Consider the following 18,731-nt stretch of genomic DNA (forward strand, 5'->3'; position numbering starts at 1 on the left):
TGAATATTTCTTTTAAATGTGAAGTGAAGCAACCTTTACTTCTCCAAAAATCGTCTTCTTTATCTTAGTTTCTATCTCCTGCATTCACAGTAGCCGTTCAACACATCAAATACTAGCTCTTAGGTAAACTTCACACAAAAGTAGAAAAAAATTCCACGCGCCGCCATCTTTGTTTTGAATTTTCATCTTTTGATCTCGCGCTTCTTTCGCACGTTTCTCTCGCGCGCGTCACGCAAGAGTGACCTGTTCCCCGCGCGAGGAAACTGGTACGAGCCACCTTAAGCCCGGGAGGCTATCTTTGACAGCTGTTTTAATGATTTTCTTAATTAGCAGTAAACGTCTGTAAACATCAGATCGGAGGCGCGCGCGCGCGCGAGCACACGCAATTGTCAGCGATAGCTATAACAGATCATGAGCCAATGTCGACGGTTCAATAGGCACCTGATGGGAGTATGACATGCGCCATGATGAACATCATTCACCAACCACAAAATTACTGAGGGCTGAAAATTAAGGACTCGTTCTGTGTGGAGAAAGTTGGTTTGCAATCTGTTCCCACCTTTTCCATTTTAAGCCTAGATTGAAGAACATACGAAGAGAGCGCGAAGTGCGACTCACACGCGAGGGGTAGAACGCGACAAATTGATTTATCTCGCGCGGGAATCACCCTTCATGCTCACCTCGTGTGTGCTTTTCTACCTCAGAACCATTAGTTTGAAAGCGGCCATCCAACTGCTGGTAGATCAGTACGGTCACAAAAGAAATAAACGAAAAAATAGAAAAAGGAAAGTTCTTTTTTCCTCTGCCATTCATAATTTCGGGGTGACTCTTCCTAAGACGAAACAAAGTAGTGAAAACCAAAATGTTGAAAACCAACCCTGATGATGGCAAACAGCCGAAAACGTTTGGTTGAAACATTTTAATAATTTTTTCCTAATTTTGGGCCTTGTATATAGAATACCAAAATGTTTCAGTTACTAACTTTGTATAACTTTATGCCCTTCTCAGAAAAGAGACAGGAACTCAGTTCAAAGTCTTTATTCAGACAACGCAAGTCATGTTTCAACCAAACTGTTCGTACATATTCCTTGAAAATATATGAATTGTGTAATACTGCTCAAGGAAGAAAGACCTGCTTTTTGAAACGGTGCTACACAACGTCTACGCCGCATTGGCGATCTACCTCTGCCAAAGAAGCTTGCAGATTCTTCTACAGAGAATGACTAACACTAAATTACAAACGTTTTGATTTCAACTACTCTTGGTTTTCTTAAAAACTTATGTAAAAATACAAACGGCTGAGATTTACAATCTATAAAATGGAGTTTTTAAAACTGTCTGTTGAACATCACGGACGCTGACCATAGAAATCTGATTACAACATGTACAAATCAGTCGAGAAAAAACATGCCACACGAGAGTTTGTTGAGTGAGTAAAATTGTACGATATTCTTAACGATGAAAGTACCATCAAAATAGATTTTTCGATAATAACAATCTTGAAAAATTGCCTTTTGGTGAACCTTTCAAATCCTACAAAGGATTAAAATGTAAAATCTCCCTACCATATGAATAGATTTCCCTAAAGAAGGGTTATGAGAATATACAAACTTATCAGGTTTTGGGAGTTTGGTTTAAATTGTAATATGGCTAATTAATTAAAAAGTAAAAGTGTAAGGGACAAGATAGAGGTGACTTTCCTTCATGACTGGATTCTTGCATTTTGTTTGTTAGTTTGTTTTCTTTCTTATACGAATATTCACGAATACAAACATAAAATAACTGCCTTAAGCAAACGAAAAACAGTGGTGGATCCAAGGGAAGGTCGGGAGTTGGGAGTGGAGGTCGGACCTCCTTCCAATAAGAATTGTGGGTACTTAGACTTTTCATTTGAAAAAAAAAAAAAGATTCCTTTAACAACAGGATCGCATATTTTTCTTTTTCTAATCACTTTCAATGCATTACCGCAGTAGGGTAGGACTAAAACGGAACATATGCGAACCATGCGAGTAGTCCACCCAATAAATCCCACCCATCCCACCCCAGGGGAGGACATCCATCACACAGTAATTTCGTGCGTGGGAAATTAACGTCTCCTACCCCTACCCTACCCCTGACCGCCATTTATTCGTCCCTATCCGAGAAGACTAGAATATCTAACCATTTCTTGATGTTACAGAAAGGTAGCATATTCTTCTCAATTATTTTAAGACCTTGGCCACAGCAGTCCAGCGCTCTATCCATTGAGCTAACCGGGAGGCGGTACATTGATGCTTAATTCGTAGTAAAACTTTCTAACCTCGAGATATTTTCAAGCTCATTCAGGCTCTAGTGTAAGAAAAAAAACTGTGTTTTCAGAATCAAAGAGTGGAAGTCTCTATCAAAAATTTCTAGATCCAACTCTGTCTTCAGATATGCTGTCGTCACACGTGATGTCATGGCCTTCGGGGAAAATTTACCTGACTCTTGATCAGGCAAAATTGAAGAAGAGCTCCCCAGAATATCTGTCGGCCAACTGTTCACCGACAGTTGGCCGATATAATGAAAACAAATTCAGAAACGAGTAAATAGACTGTCATCTTGGTAAGTTTGAACTTTCACAATTACCTCAAAATGAATTTTGACGAACACCACGGGATAGAGGTAAATTTCGAGTGCGAGGCATTATTGGCCATATCGATCTTCATTTATGTGAACTTGATGTGTAGTATCTGACTGACACATTTCGTTCCGTTGAAATTGGAAGAGTTTAGTATATTTTTTCAAAGACTCACAAAATTGCACGAGCCCGTGTTTTCGTTGTGTTTCTGTTGTGTTTTCGTTGTGTTTTCTGTGTTTCGTTCGCCAACAGTCGGCCGAAAGATATTTTGGGGAATTGCTCTTCGGTAACCAGTCGGGTTTGTAACAAGTACGCAGCGTTAACAAGGCTTAAAGCTCCACTTGAGTAAATCAAGTTGACTACATTCAAATAAAAAAAAGAATAGCTGGTAGCTTTCACATTTGAGTGAAGAGTGGATGTCTGAGGAGTTCTGTAGCAGGTGGTCTGTCTCCTTGCTTCGATTCAAAGCATCTTAACAACACATCTCGAAGAGCTGGGTTGAGGTAGTCGGGTATATCGGGTGGAGACTCGGCCATTGCGATCTGAGAGGAAAAACACCATGAAGATCAAGGTATGTCCTCAAAAATTAAAAACAAAACAAAAAAAAAGCATGCGATATTCACCATTCTACGACACGTTTATGCACTTTTAGTTGAGGCTACTGATAAAAAGGCAAAAACTCAAAGGTAGTATTCTTAACGCTCATGTATACGCGTACACCGATAGAAACAAACGCAACTTATCGCCTGCGTGGCTGACACGTTATAAGTTCGTATATGAACAATTTATACGCACATGTACTTATATTTATACGCACAAACGCCTATATTCATAAGCGTAGTATGTGCGCTTTTCGGTTAACGTACACGAGAATAGTACTGCATAAGCAAATGGTGTAGTATGACGCCATCCTACCTTGAAGATAAGTGCCAAGTGGTTGGAATGTTCATGGGCGTTCCATGGTGGTTTTCCAGTGACCATTTCTATAATGACACATCCTACACTCCACACATCACAGCTTCGTCCATAGCTCTCTCCACGGAGGACCTTGAAGAAGTAAACAATTAATCACTAACTACCTTTGGAAAATCATTCAGAATTACGATCTTTCTTTGGGAAAATCGGAAACTAAAGCAAAGTTTTTTCTGAAGCGCTGAGAGTAGCTGGAAAGTAAGAGCTCACCCTGGAACTTGCTATACCCAAGGTCCCACAAGTTAGTCGCTCCGACGAAGGGCGAACGCTCGAAACGTCAGTTTAAGATACTCTTTACGGTGGCCAATTTACATTATCAACCCAACTGATAAACCGAAAAAAAAATTCATTCCCTGACATCAACGCTGAACAACTTCAATCATGTTTGCCGAACACACATACCTCAGGAGCCATAAAGGCAACCGTTCCAAGCAACTGGCCTTGAAATTCGCCAGCCCCTGTTAACTGTGTTGCTAATCTCGCCGCAGCACCAAAGTCTGCTATTCTTATATTCTTGCCTGTTGAATCCACCAAGATGTTTGCCCCTGTGACACCGAAAATAAATCATAACAGTTCATAAGACACGACAACTCAATAAAAGGCATACAAGTTAACAATTAAAAATCTGGAAAAGATAACGTCCAACTTCTTGTCCTTTTAACAATCAGTTGTAAAATCCCTCTTAAACAGCCTCCCGCGGACAGAAGTGTTAATGTCCAGTAGCTTAGAAATAAGCATCTCCTTTGAGCAATTTTTTCATTGTGTATTGGTTCTACCTTTACCCAGAAGTGATTGACATGCAACTTCTCCCTATGACATCCATACAATATCCAGCAAACGGGTGATGAGAAGACCGCGCAGGGGGTGGGGCTGGGGGGGGCTTTAGCCCCCCCACTTTCTTGGCTGATTAAATCACTTTTTTTTTTGTTACTTAGAAGTTAGTCTATTCATTTAAATTTGGTCAAACGTGAAGGCCAGTTTGTTACTCATTGTTTTATAAGAATTAAAAATTAACTTCACTTTTGGCAGTTTTAGATCCATTTCTAGCCATTTCAGAAGGCTTTAATTTCAAATTTTCCCGGGGGAGCATGCCCCCGGATCCCCCAAGTTGGCTCACGCTAACGCGTTCGCATTAGTCCCCCCCGGCCCCCCCATTTGAAAATCCGCTCCGCGGGCCCTGAATACTCAAAGTTATTAGATAGACGTTGTTGTCTTGATCTAACGCCAAATTCTCAAAATTAATTTACATGGAAATGTGTAGCAGCTAGGCGGAAAAACACCAATCGGATCTTGGGAGTTCAAAGGTTAACGGTACTCACCCATGGCGTTGTTCTGACTGACCATGGTCATAAGTATGGTTTTTATGTGGTCGTTATTGGTCTCAGCCTGTTCATTTACCTTTGATATCTCTATGAACGACTTGATTCTGGTGCAAGTATCCCAGTCCCTGAAAAATCTGCATGGTGTAACTGATTACAATCCCCTCATCAAACGGCCCATATTTTTTAAGCAGGTTTGTGATTGATCCCCCTACAAGACAACGTAATAAAAGAAAAGAAGTCAGAGAAAAAAAACTCCCATCAGTTGTCAAGGTCTTCTAGACTTCATTACATCCATTTTGAAATCACTGGTGGTCCCTGTAATCTGATTGGCTCTAATTGGTGCGATTTATTCCCAAATCGCACCAATTTTTTGCTCTAAATCGCATCATTTTACGCTTGACTGAGTTTTTGACACATGACGTCAGTCTTTCTGTTTTGCACACAAAATAAGATGTAAAAGCGTTTCCGGTTCCGCTATTTATTTAAAAACCGGCTTAGTACTGCATCACTAAAATACTTGAATTGACTAATTGAATACTTGAATTGACTAACGATTTCAAAATGGATGTAATAAAGTGGTAATTGAACCTCGTGTCGCGCAATTTTGGTCTGAAATCATACTTGTGATTTTAAATTGAACTCGCGCTGCGCGCTCGTTCGATTTTGAAATCACGCGTATGACTTCAGCCCAAATTGCACTCCACTCAGTGCAATTACCATTATTAATTACTCATACCCAGCCTGCGTTACTGTCAGTTTTGAGTGCGCTTTGAAACGTCAAGTGACTGAGTATAGACAACAAATGGTAAAGCCGCGAGAGGTTTGGAACGAAACGCAAAGTACTCAATACCTTATAACCTGCAACTCTCCCCTCCCCCCCCCCCCCCGTCACTGGATAAGTCTGTACCTCAGACCAGTGACACACATTACTAGAACTTAACCTGGTTTCCATAAGATGAAGCGACAAATGACTTTGCTTCTCCTCGTGAAGCAGCTGACTAGATCGTTCTTATCGCGGTTTACCCTCATCCCTCGACACTGCGTTAACTTTCTTTAACAATTCGCCGTTACCCATTTTTACTTCTGGGTGGAGAGAGGCACTGTGATTTTGAAATCAGAGTGTTTTTTTCGTGAACACAAACCACTAATCCAGCCAGGATCAGGCACACCAGCTACAAGTTCTCACAGTGACAAAAAAATATATGGCACAAGAAAATAGAAACCCTTGAGCTAACCTCGCTGAGAAGGGACGCAAAATTCTCTACCACAACGAGATTGTTCGCGGGGCAAAATGAAAATCAGATAATAGATCTTACCAGCCATCCACTCCAGGAAGATGTTGAAGTGACCAGCGTGTTTCGTTGCACCAAGGCATTTTATGAGGTATGGGTGCTGCAGTCTTCCCAACAGAGAGATCTCGTCTTCAATGGTCTGTGTGACCTTGGTCTGTTCCTCCACTGAATTGCGGCAAAAGGAAACCTAATAAAGGATAAAACAATCTTCAGTTGAGCGTTGGGAAAACTCGCGCCATCCTCTCAACCAATCAGATGCAAAACTAAAAACAACCACGCGTTTTCCCGCGCTTCGAGCCGTTTATTTGCTTTAACTTTGAGTTCTCATTGGCTAATAATAAAGCAAAACTTTTCTTCTGATTGGTCACCGTTGTCGATTGCCTTTGCTTTTTCGACATTCGATTGAAAAATACACTTGAGCAGAATAATTGTGTGGTTTTGCAGGAAAAGTCGCTGAGCGCACCAAATTCTCCTAACGAATTCACAAGAAAATCCACCGGTGTATAGCAGCTACAAAGGAGAATTTTGAATTCAACCAAGAGATTAAAGTACATGTACCTGTTTGACAGCCATAAGGGACCCACTCATAAGATCTCTGACAGCATAACAAGATGAGTAGGCCCCAGTCCCTAACAGTTCTCCTTTCTTCCAATGAACTCCTTCCAGGTAAAGGTGTTTAGAATTAACTGCCTTTTCCAGGGACTGTAAAACAGATGAGACACAAGTGAAGTCTATATCTCAAAGGGCAAATCAGTAACATATCAATTAACTATGGGGGGAGAATCTCTTTCTTGCCCCCAAACTCGGAAAAAAGGTTGAGATATCTTTGATTGCACTTTTTCATCTCTGATTGATTTCTAGAAACGACAGATAATTGGGTATGAATCAACATGGTGTACTACAAAAGCGAAAGCTTCATCAGTCCTTGCTAATTCTCACATGTGGTTAAGGACTGACGCAAAGAAAATTCAACGAGCAATTGTCAATTGAGTGTTTTAAGGAATCCGTTTTTGCAATGGTTTTACTTAACTTTGCTATGTGATTGGTTCAGAAAACTTGCGTCATCCTCTAGGTCACCCGCGTTTTCCCGCGGTTTACGTGGTTCAGTTGTTTTCAATTTTAGTTCTCATTGGGTGATGATAATGTAAACCTTTGTTCTGGTTGGTCGCTGGGATTACTTCCTAAACCGTAGTACTGATTGGCCAGTCTAATTGCTGAAAAAGTTTTACTTCCAGTTCAATTAAGAAAGTGCTCTATCAATTGCATATAGGAAAACAATTAACAGACTAACACACCTCTGGCTGAGTAAAGATGATGACCATCTCGTCACCAGAATCCAAGCTTGGTATCCTTGACGGCCCAGAGTCAAGAGAGGAGACGGCCATGGCTTTAGCAATAGCTTCTGCTTCCTCCTGCTCGATGATTTCCTGGCACTTCTTACCAACAGCCAACTTTACTGGAGGCATCCTTGGGGAGTCCTCCAGAGATCTGGACCAATTAAGATCAACTTCTTCACTGGGGGAAAAGGTACATGAAGGTGATAAACACAAGGACTGTGGCCTCTCAAAGTTGTCTACAATAGCTTGAAGAAGCTCTGACTCTGAAAAATTATCTGTCTCGTCATCGGACATTGCTGAAGGCAAGCTTCCAATGGCTGAGTCGCGGTTACTAGAGGTAGAAGATGGTGGATCCATGTTTGTTTGAGATTCACGAGTAAAAACAGAGTCACTGCGATTCACTGTAGTCACGCCAGCCCTTGGTATTGCTTGAAACTGACGGTTGAGCGAACTGCGTTGAGAAGGCTTCAGTTTGGAAACCACTTTCTTGATATGTTGTTGAGCTGAAGGTACACAAGAAGATAACGACATACAAAACATAAGAACAGCAATGGCCAGTTTGCTGACCTTGCTATGTGAACAGTTGGCAGCTTGCATGGTAAACTTCAACACCGACATCAACCGACGGACATTGCTTTGATAAATTTCACTCGGATCTTCACTGGCATTGTTCCCTCTGCCCTGTACAAGAACACCAACTGTGTCCATTTGAACAGCAACACAATCATCTGTAAGCTCAAACTCTGTGACATATTCCTCCATTAATTTCCGCAAAAACAAGAGCCGCCCAAGCCACCAAGGCCACGTTGAATATTCAGCTGCAGTCCTTAGTATACAGGATAAAATGAAGTTTAAGCCTCCCAATGGCTGCGGCTCACGTTCTGCACCGAGCATCTTGCCAAGCGCCAGATCTCCGTTTTCATCCTTACAGAGTTCCAAAAGAACTTGGATCGACAAAGCGCTAATCCGCCTGCAATGATTAAGAAAGCCACAGTTTCAGTGATTAACTCTTTACGGCGTACATCCATGAAAATCCTCCATACTGTTCTCTATACATTTTAAACGGTGCTTACAGGGAGAATTTGTTTTACAATCAGGAGTTTCTTGAGTTTGCGATCATTTTCTTTATTCTCATGACACTAACGTGTTAGACTACGAGCAGTCACTCTTTTACGAAAAGTTTCGAGTGCCTCACTCGTGGAGTTCCGGCGGCGCATCGGCGTAGTTCTAAGAGTTTCCGTGGCGCGCTTACAGCATTTTTTTTTCCCTGATATTTTTTGCCACTCGTGCAACGGACTTATCCGAAAAGGTGGGACCGCTCGTAGTTTGGAAGAATACAGATGTTGCAAAAACGGAGACTGCTACATCTTTCATTTATGAATACGTGATGTGTCCTTAATATATCAACATATTGTTGAGCAGAGCAAGTGACAAGAATAGCAAAATATATCGGGTAAGAGATATACATTGATTTAACATGAAATTCTCAGAATGCTCACCTGTTGGAGTCAGCACACTTGGCTAAAACAGCTTCAATCACATTAAACAAACATTTCTGAAGATGATGTTTCTCTTGTTGGTTTGAGTACGACATATGCATCACCAATACCCGAAGAGTTCTCTGAAAGAAATTGACACGAAAAATGAACAAAGATAAATAATAGTCTACTCATGTTTTCAGTGAAAAAGTACTTTGAGAAACATTCATTACACTTTTGATGTCATATTTAAAAGATACATGCATTGTTGACCAAGCGTGAGGTCAAGATGCCCCCCCTCAGGTAGCCACTCAGAACACTGGATTCACTTCATTTTTCGCAGGGGTGCTGCTCTATAACAAAGTAAAGATGCTTACCAGTGCAGCCACATAGACTCGGTACACAGGGTCCCCACACATCATAGACAACAGAGAGCAACAGGCTTCAAAGGCAGCCATGTTTTGTGAGCTGCTTCCTTCTATAAATATTGCATTTATGTCCTTACTTAGACGGCGAAGAGCTGTTTCTCTCACATTCCATTCACGGGAGAATAAACAGCACACAAGATTTTCTCCAAATGCCTACGTTCATGTACAAAAAAGAAAGAAAAGATGTGAGACCATGCCACAAAGATTTTCAGCTGGACTGAATCAGTTTTTCATCAATGTTTCTGGGTTTAGTGATGTCTTTTTGGCAGTAACATATGCATGATTCTACAGCAAAGGACTGTTTTTAACCCTCTCACTCCCAAGATCTAATTAGTAATTCACCTTACATGTCTGCCATACATTTCTAACAATTCTAGTTCTCGTAATTTGGTATTGGATCAACTAACAATTGATTAATTATTGATCTTGCATTAATAATGTAAGGAGAAATTCTGTCTTGGTCACTCATGGGGGTTTATTAGGGCCAATACATACGTACATACATTCATACGTTAGTTGACCACTCCCCATGGGGGCTTTTCAGGGCCAATTCCCACCCATCCCACCACAAGGGAGGACATCCACAACACAGTAATCTCATGCATGGGAAATTAACGTCTTCCACCCCTAGCCCTGCAGGAAACGGGGCATATGGTTTATTCGTCCTTATCCGAGAAGACTAGAATATCTATCCATTTCTTGATTATAGAAAGGTAGCAAATTCTCCTCACTTATTTTAAGACCATGAGTATCGGTCCGGCCAGGGCTCAAACCCTTGACCTCCCACACAACACAAGCCAGCGCTCTAACCAATTGAGCTAACTGGGAGGCTGTATGTGACACTTCTTACTGTTTTAAGTCTAAAATGTGACCTTTTGCCTGAAAGTTTGAATTATTTTGGAAGTCAGTTTCACTAATAATGTACAGTCATTCAGGCAGGTTTGTTGATTACAGCACATCAATGTCAGAAAAAAGTCTCATACCATTTGATAATCAAGAGTGATCAGGAAATCATTTTCCTTACAATAATAATAAAATATCAAACAGGAAACAGATGAGAAAGAAGATAAATATAAACTAGGATATTACTAGTTGATCTAAGACCATATAGCCAGCAGGGTTGCCACTCATTAGAACCCAAAAAATTCCCTGACTTTTCACTGACCTGAAAACATTTTTCACTGACCTTGAATTAAATTAATTATCAAACAGGCCAAATCCACTTTTACATTTCTCCATAGCTTTTAAGCTTTCTATCCGATTTGCTACACTCGATCGACACCTATGTGGAACCCTCAAAACAAAATTCCCTGACTATTTTCACTGACTTTGATGAGAACTAAGATTTTCCCTGACTTTTGTTTTTCCCTGACTGTGGCAAACCCTGTACAGGAAATTTACAATCAAGATATTAGGAGTGATCGAATGTCAGTTAAAAAATTTGCAAAATATAATAGGCCATTTTACAGTTGTGTACTTAGTTGCCAAGCCTTTGATTCAGAGTGAGGCTAAAGATGACCTTGTTGTGATAGACACCTGTATCTAGTTAGCATGATAACAATGTGATTTACATTTGAAAGGCAGCAAGGTTTGTATCATAACAAGGTCATCTCTAGCCTCACTCCCATTCAAAGGCTTGGCAACCAAGCACACAACTGTAAAATGGACTATATTGAGGAATCTGAGCAACTCAATCTATTTCACAATTCACCTCAATCCATGGTTTTGCTAGTTCCACCTGTGCTGCCGGTACTGGGTTTGAGTGTGGGAGAGTGATCTCCTCTGGGTCTAAGGGTGCTGGAACACTGGGAAGTTCAGTTCGTATACTGTGATCTGGAGATCTAGTGAAAAAAAAAAACAATTGTTACAGTGAATACCTATGACAACAGTCAAAACGATCACATTTATATTACATGTCATTCTAAAAGACTTAATATTTCTTACACTCCCAAGATTTATGTGTAAGTGTCAGTTCTATGCACTGTCTGCTTTACGTCCTTATCATATTGTTTCCACTTGGAGAATTTTCAGTTCAATCAAACAATATCCTCTGGTTGAAAAAAGTTTTCTTTTTCTTCGTCAACTTTTTTGTTGAAAATGTATAAGAGTATGGATATTGTTGGGAGAAATTTCTTTTTCATAAACCAATGCAGTGTATAAGGATTGATATGGGTAGAGCAGGTGTTTGGGAAGGGCACAAACAAGGAGATAGTGTAGAAATGTACTCCCACAAACAGTCATAAGCACTGTTATACAGTTTGGAAGCCAAAAGGTACAATAATGTTGTAACCAGGGGTTTAGCTGCCCCAACGGCCAGGCCACTGCTTTCTCTGACTATCTAGATCATGGATTCTCTGCTGATGTTATGGGACTTATGAAAGCATATTACAGTATGTCTGGTAATCCTGAAGTGTTATGTCTCAAAAACAAAAACGAAAAAAGAGAGAGAGTGAAAACACCAACAATACCTTTTAGGGCTACAGATATTTGAAGGTGATGACCAAATCTTGCGACACAGCGGACAGAACAAAGCTTCACGTTGTCTCTTGCATTCAGCAGCCCCTGTTAAAGTGTGTAAGGTTGCATTAATGAACTCGAATGAGCCAACTATCCCACAGTGTTGCAGATTATCCCTGGGTAGTTTAAGTAATATTCATACAACATGCTGAACCACTCTCTTTAGAATAGAGAGTTTATTTTTGGAGATTCACAGGACATGTTGAGGCTAAATTAATTAACTCTGACAGCCAAGGAGAAAGAGGCAACTTGTTGGAGAAGAAAACACCCGTGCATGAGTGATGTTTCACGAGGTTGCTACTCTCACTTTGAGATCAATAGTTTCCTCTCTATTTTGTCCACATTTTTCCATCTAAATACTGTCATTAATTAATGTCCCAGTTAACAACATTTTGGTCATTAAACCACAATGTCTACATTTCAATCAGCTGTCTTCATCTTTGCCTTCAAGTTGACACAATGTTGGAAACTTCTAAACCTATAAATCTATTTGATTTAGTTAACTGTTTGAGCCACACTTACATATTTCCATGCAATGCTGATGAAGTCTGTTATGGCAACCATCTTGACAACTTGTTAAACTTTCACCTTCCACCATTTCCAACAAACAAATGGGACACACTTCTTCATCTTCACGTACATGGGGTAACCCTCCCAGATTGTTTGTACATGGTGTCGATGGTGGTGTATTCCTCTGTCCCTTGGCTCGAGACGTTTTCTGTGCATTCATGTCTTTTTGTAAACGTGACTTCACCCTAGCATGGAACTTAGAGAGTAACTTCTCCACCTGGCAAGAGTTTGGAGTAAAAAAACTTATGTCAACCTCGCTTAGACCAACTTTAATTTCATAGAACTAGGGCTGCTAAGTGCATGTCACAAGTTCAAGAAAATCATGCTTCAATTAATTTCATATTGGCTTAATACTAAGAAGTTCTAAAAGCAAGGTAAAACTCATCAAGACACCTCAAGCATGGAGCCTTATTTTCCCAACAAAATCAGCCTTGCATTAAGGAAAAATTGTGAGCTTTATACACTGTATATGAAGCATATGCCCTTATGTGAAGCATAATTTTTTTATTACCTTTGAGTTGTAAAAAAATTAGGGGATTCAGAAACAGTCACAACAGCTTGAAGAACGGCTTGACAGGTAAGATTTCAACCTTCAGTTTAATTTGTACAAACATGTACCTCAAAGTTCTTTAACTTTTGAGTCCATAACAGAGGATCATTTTCTTTGAGTTTGAAGACTCTAAGCATCACAAAAAGAAGATGTACACAATGTGGCCTTGTACATGTACAACTCTGAAAAATAAACGATACAGCTTTTCATTAACATCATGTAATGTAAAGATTAGAACTAAGAACAACATATAATTATTTTGTCGAAAAGAGACTTGTAACTCAGGCTGGATATTGTAAAGCTATACATTCATGTTTTCAGGTGAAACTAACCAACATGATAACAAGAAAAAGAAATTCACAGACTTTTCTTTTCATTCTGAAAGCAAGTCCCAGGTGACTAAATTTAGCTTGGATGACTTATTAAATATAAAACTTTGTTTTTCATTGAACGTTGTTAAGAGCCATTCATTCCAGATTTCTGACACAATAACCTTCAGAAAGCCTGTGACTTGCCTTGGGAAATGGTAATCAATTTACCCCATGCATCAACGACGCTGACAATGACTTATCCCTGCAGTATATACCATCACAGTCAGACATTGTCAAGTAACTTTTGGCATGTTCTGAGTATTCAGTCAGGTATTCAAAGTACTGTTATGAAAACAGCAGAGCAGAACACAAAGACAGGAGGGAAAAGGACTTATTGCTGGATGCTGTTTACTACCACCTTGTTCTGGTTGCAGTTATGTTGACCTTTTAGCTCCCTGGATCTGATTAATTCTTCCCTCTTTGAAATTAGCTGCTACATGTACATATTTTCATGTAAATTATTAGATCAAACCATTCAATTAAATTAAGACAGCCATTAGCTAGAGTAAATTGTTTTTTTGCACTCATTCTTTGTTAGAATTATAAAACAGTGGAATGCTCTTCCTAAAGAGATGGTGCACGGACAGGTTTTTAACATTTTTCATAGTAAACTTAAAAAGTACTGTAAAATTTCGTAAAATATGCATATATACAGAGGGATTAAACTTGGTGTCCGTGAAACAGTGCTCGATACAAATAGTAGAGTGGGTATAATGTGTGGTAGGCAGAAAAAAAACAACTACATACAAATCCCTGCAGACCTGTTTCATGGTTGCCCACTCATCAGGGGATTTTAAGTATCTAAGCGACGGTACTGCATTATTCTGCCATTAAATCTCCTCCACGAAACAGGTCTGTAGGGATGTATATGTAGTTGTTTTTTTCTGCCTACCACACATTATATATATACAGATATTTCTTTAACCTAATTCTTAATGACTCTTAAATTTTACATTATAGTATATATATTTTATATTTTATGTAGGGAGTGTCCTCGATAGGGATAACCTCCGATGCTTCTTTTATGTATGCACATAATAAATTGATTGATTGATTGATTGATTGGTGTTAGATACAATTAAACCTACTAATAAGTTTGAGTATTCTCATTATCTGTTTGCTGGATAATGTATGGATATTGTATTGAGAAGTTGCACTTTAATCAAGTCTGGGAGTTAAAGGGTTACTCAAGAGAACACGTGGAAAATAATATAGCAAATCCAGCATACCTGTGGTCCAATCATTACACGGAATTTATGATCAGGTGAATCTCCACCAATCAAAAATGAGTTGGGTCCAGTCTGCTGCAAAAGGTAGAGTCTTGCTCTCATTGCTTTTTCAACCTTGCGCTTGACTTCGTTAGGTGCATCATAGACTGGTGATGAACTCCGCGGAAAGGAGAATGATAAAGAGTTAGAAGGGGAATTACCAGGGGTGCGTCGACGTGTTGGAGGGGATGGCACCTTCACTGGCTGTAAAGAAAAAAAAAAGAGAGATTTAATACTTCACACCAAGACATCAGTAGGCATGTTCTCGATATTGTTCTCTACACACTTCCTATGATAATTAAAGGAGAATTTTTCTAACAATCATGAGCTTCAAGAGTATGCTATAATTTCTTTTATTGCATCACTCACAGTGCATGTGGGCAAGATGTAGCAAATCCTGTGTTCTGATTGGCTACCTGAGTGGGCAAGATGGGTCCATCTTGCCTGCTCGGGATTATCCGTGGGCAAGATTTAGCAAATCCTGTGTTCTAATTGGCTACCTGAGTGGGCAAGACGGGTCCATCTTGCCTGCTTGGGATTACCCGTATCGATCCCGTGCATGAAAAAAATTCAATTAGAACCACATTTGTAATTCTTGTACAATATCGGCCATGGAAATGCAAAAAGTGGCAGAAGATAGTCAAAACAAAGAAAACAGAGACGACTCTTGTGATTTTTTTGTGTTATAAACACAGTTGGCTTTCTTTCCCGACTCTCGAAATGAACAAGTCATTCCTAATTCTTAATAGAACGAAATCTTTTTGCAATGTAATAAATTGTTTATTAACCTAGCTTGTTTGGTCAAGATGGCTGGATGTTAGCTTTGTTCTTTTTTTGCATTTTTATGCACCTCAACTTCATCTCGGTCCATAAAAATGCAAAAAAAGAACTTAGCCAATATCCAGCCATCTCCATGCTTGGTTAACAACACCTATTTATTCTCATGTCTTTAATGTTTGATCCAGGGATGATACTCTTGGGAGAAATTAGATACTTTTCACTATTAAAGGGTTAATTTTTTAATATTTAATGCAAACAGCAAATGGTTGTCAAACTGAAATGAAGTTTACAAATGGAATTTCCCACAATTACACAATAGTCCATTTTACAGTTATGTGCTTGGTTGCCAAGCTTTTGAATGGGAGTGAGGCTAGGGGTGACCTTGTTATGATACAAACCTTGCTGTCTTTCAAATGATTTTTTTCAGGTCTGATTTTCAGAAGAAGAAGAAGCAGTTCAGAGAAGCAGTTCAGTATATTTTAAAGGGAATTTTTTTTCAGAATGCATGTATTTAAATTTATTGGTGTTCTATGTGTATGGCCTATTCTAAATTAATCTAATGATAACTAAATTTTAGGAAGTCCTCCTAACCTCCCTATTATAGCATCTCCAATATTTTAAAATTCCCATAATTTAATGCAAGGGAAGAAATACTCAATTTAGAATTACATGTATACAAGAAAACTCTTCCTTGCAGTACTGTAGCATTAAATTTTTGTCAGAGAAACAATCGTGAAAACTTTATTTTAGGTTAACAAAGCAGTTAGAGAAGCAGTTCAGTATCTTTTGAAGGGAATTTATTTTTCAGAATGCATGTATTTAAATTTATTGGTGCTCTATGTGAATGGCCTATTCTAAATTAATCTAATGACAACTAAATTTTAGGAAGTCCTCATAACCTCCCTATCATAGCATCTCCAATATTCTACAATTCCCATAATTTAACAATGGTGTAACCCATACCAGTTTTTTTGTTTATTTGTTTAAATTAACCAAAAGGAAAATCAAAAGAAAAGTGTATTGTGTATAACCAATGTTATAAAATGATACTGACAACTGTTCCAAACTGAGCTACTTGGGGCCTGGCACTAGTATTGGCTGACGTCCCTGGTGAAGGAGGCCTGGCCACCTAGCAAGGGAAGAAATACTCAATTTAGAATTACATGTACACAAGAAAACTTCCTTGCAGTACTGTAGCATTAAATTTTTGTCAGAAAAACAATCGTGAAAACTTTATTTTAGGTTAACAAAGCAGTTAGAGAAGCAGTTCAGTATATTTTAAAGAGAATTTTTTTTTCAGAATGCATGTATTCAAATTTATTGGTGTTCTATGTGAATGGAGCATTGGACCAAAATGATGCTTTTTAAGTGTCTATTTGGTAACAAAGAATCTCCTACAATGACTCTCCATTCTTTCTACATCAGTAAAAACAGCAAAGATGGTCACTATCCCTACTAATACCTATATATAACTGGTCCATTAAATTCAACTTTCTAGTTAAGCTCCACACACACACACACACAAAATTAACAGTGTTTTGTAATTCAAATTAGTATAATTTCAGAGCTGAACAAAGAGTTTCCAGCAATCTGATTGGTCGAGCGGTTCCTTATATGATGCTATATAAACCACTCCGCACGGTTTATACAAAATGTTAAACTAAAATGTTTTGATTTTAGAAATTTCTCTGTTGTTCAGCTCTGAAATTATACTAAAACAATTATTCACCTCAGGTTCGGTGAATACTGTCGAATAATCCCCTCGACTTCGTCTTGGGGATTATTCTACGATATTCACCTCGCCTTCGGCGAATAATTGTTAATTGTAGACAAATTTAAACATTTGTACACTTTCACTGCTACAATAAAGATGCATTTGGCAAAGTTCATGACAAAACTTATCAAAATACAACAATAAGAATTTTTTACACCTATTCCAGGACAATTTCAAACTCTGTTCATAGCATGGTGAAATTCGTGATCAATTTATACAAAAACATCTGAGAATTGCCTCAACACTTAAACACGAAATCGATAAAAAAATAAAAAATAAATAAAAAAATCAGCTGACAAACATAGATCACATAATTGTTTAAAATACATTCTCATTAAACATTAAAAACGGTTTATTTGAATAGGATGAAAGAAAAATACACAACATTCCAATTGGAAATAAAGATCAAACACCTAAGCCTGAATTTCAAACATGTTAGATTTCATTCAGATTCTAAAGCGATATAAGGGCAATCTGACAGACAAAACGAGAACCCGGATCTTGAAAAAAATCATTTTAACTCTATGACGGCGAAAACTTAGACTTCGTACACTAGATCTCTCTCTACGGACGTCAATAACTATTCAAACGGGATCGAGCTTAATCTTCTAAATTTATTTTTGTGAAACATGTATTTCGACATTACCAAGTAAAATATACATATGACTGCCACCCTAATCGCGTATTACGTACGTGAACATATTTTTAGAACACGTCAACAAAAACATCAACAAATGGATAAACCGTCGATGGCCGGAAGGCGTGATGAAAGATAGAAACACTAGCATTGATGTACAGTAAACTGTACATTTTGACAGCGAAATATTGTGAAATAAAGATACGATCTAAGTTGAATTGATGAAAACTCTGATCAAATGAGCCAATATACTGAGTCCTACTCTGCATGAATGACACCTGACAGTTTAGTAGAGACTTGCAACTTGAGCTTACCATGGGTTGTGTTTTCCTCTTCAAACTCAAGTCTTTATCTTTCTTCCACGTCGTAAAATTCTTCAGCCTTTCTCTGAGTAGCGCTTGTTCCTCTAAAATGGGCCTGATGATAAAGATAGCAATTGATTTCAAGCTAGGACCGGTTTATCAGGAGCCAGAGAAGATCGATTAAGAATCGCGAACTCACTTTGCCGATTCTGTAATTTTTGTTGCTGTGGGCTTTTTCTCGTCTTCAGATCTTGACATCTCTTTCCCTTCCTTCCCACCTTTCTTCCATGGCGGAAGAACTCCATCCGTAGGACTCTGGGCAGCCATAAATCCCTACGAACCTCCGGTCAATATTTTTAGAACCCTCCCTCGTTGCGTGATTGTCGTTCCTTTGGAAGGAATTCGACTGTGTGGCGGGAGAACAAAGCAAAAGCACTACGTCATTTTTGACCAATCAAGAGGGAGAAATTTGAATTGTCAAGCCTTCCCGCCTACCTTCAACCAAATATGGTATGTGATTGCACAACGAAATTT

The 18,731-nt window shown here is 38.9% G+C and overlaps 1 protein-coding gene across 2 annotated transcripts; it reads right to left on the reverse strand.

Annotated features, from left to right (window-relative positions):
* Positions 1 to 1,023: 1,023 nt before the first annotated feature.
* LOC111334523 (mitogen-activated protein kinase kinase kinase 1-like) lies at positions 1,024 to 18,592 on the reverse strand. Of its 2 annotated transcripts, XM_088738318.1 has the most exons (17): positions 18,397 to 18,592; positions 18,210 to 18,312; positions 16,539 to 16,613; positions 14,666 to 14,908; positions 13,134 to 13,247; positions 12,468 to 12,732; positions 11,897 to 11,990; positions 11,140 to 11,269; positions 9,378 to 9,581; positions 9,022 to 9,143; positions 7,481 to 8,492; positions 6,744 to 6,887; positions 6,210 to 6,372; positions 4,970 to 5,101; positions 3,974 to 4,116; positions 3,515 to 3,646; positions 1,024 to 3,141 (listed from the first exon to the last, which is right to left on the reverse strand). In XM_088738318.1, exons 1-17 carry the CDS (start codon positions 18,522 to 18,524, stop codon positions 2,995 to 2,997), a joined length of 3,351 nt encoding a protein of 1,116 aa, XP_088594444.1. In that variant the 5' UTR covers positions 18,525 to 18,592; the 3' UTR covers positions 1,024 to 2,994. The 2 variants fall into 2 exon arrangements, with proteins under 2 accessions (XP_088594444.1, XP_088594445.1); XM_088738319.1 differs by lacking the exon at positions 16,539 to 16,613.
* Between the last annotated feature and the right edge of the window lie 139 nt (positions 18,593 to 18,731).

Source organism: Stylophora pistillata, chromosome 11 (assembly GCF_964205215.1).
Source record: "Stylophora pistillata chromosome 11, jaStyPist1.2, whole genome shotgun sequence".
NCBI classification, from domain to species: Eukaryota; Metazoa; Cnidaria; class Anthozoa; order Scleractinia; family Pocilloporidae; genus Stylophora; species Stylophora pistillata.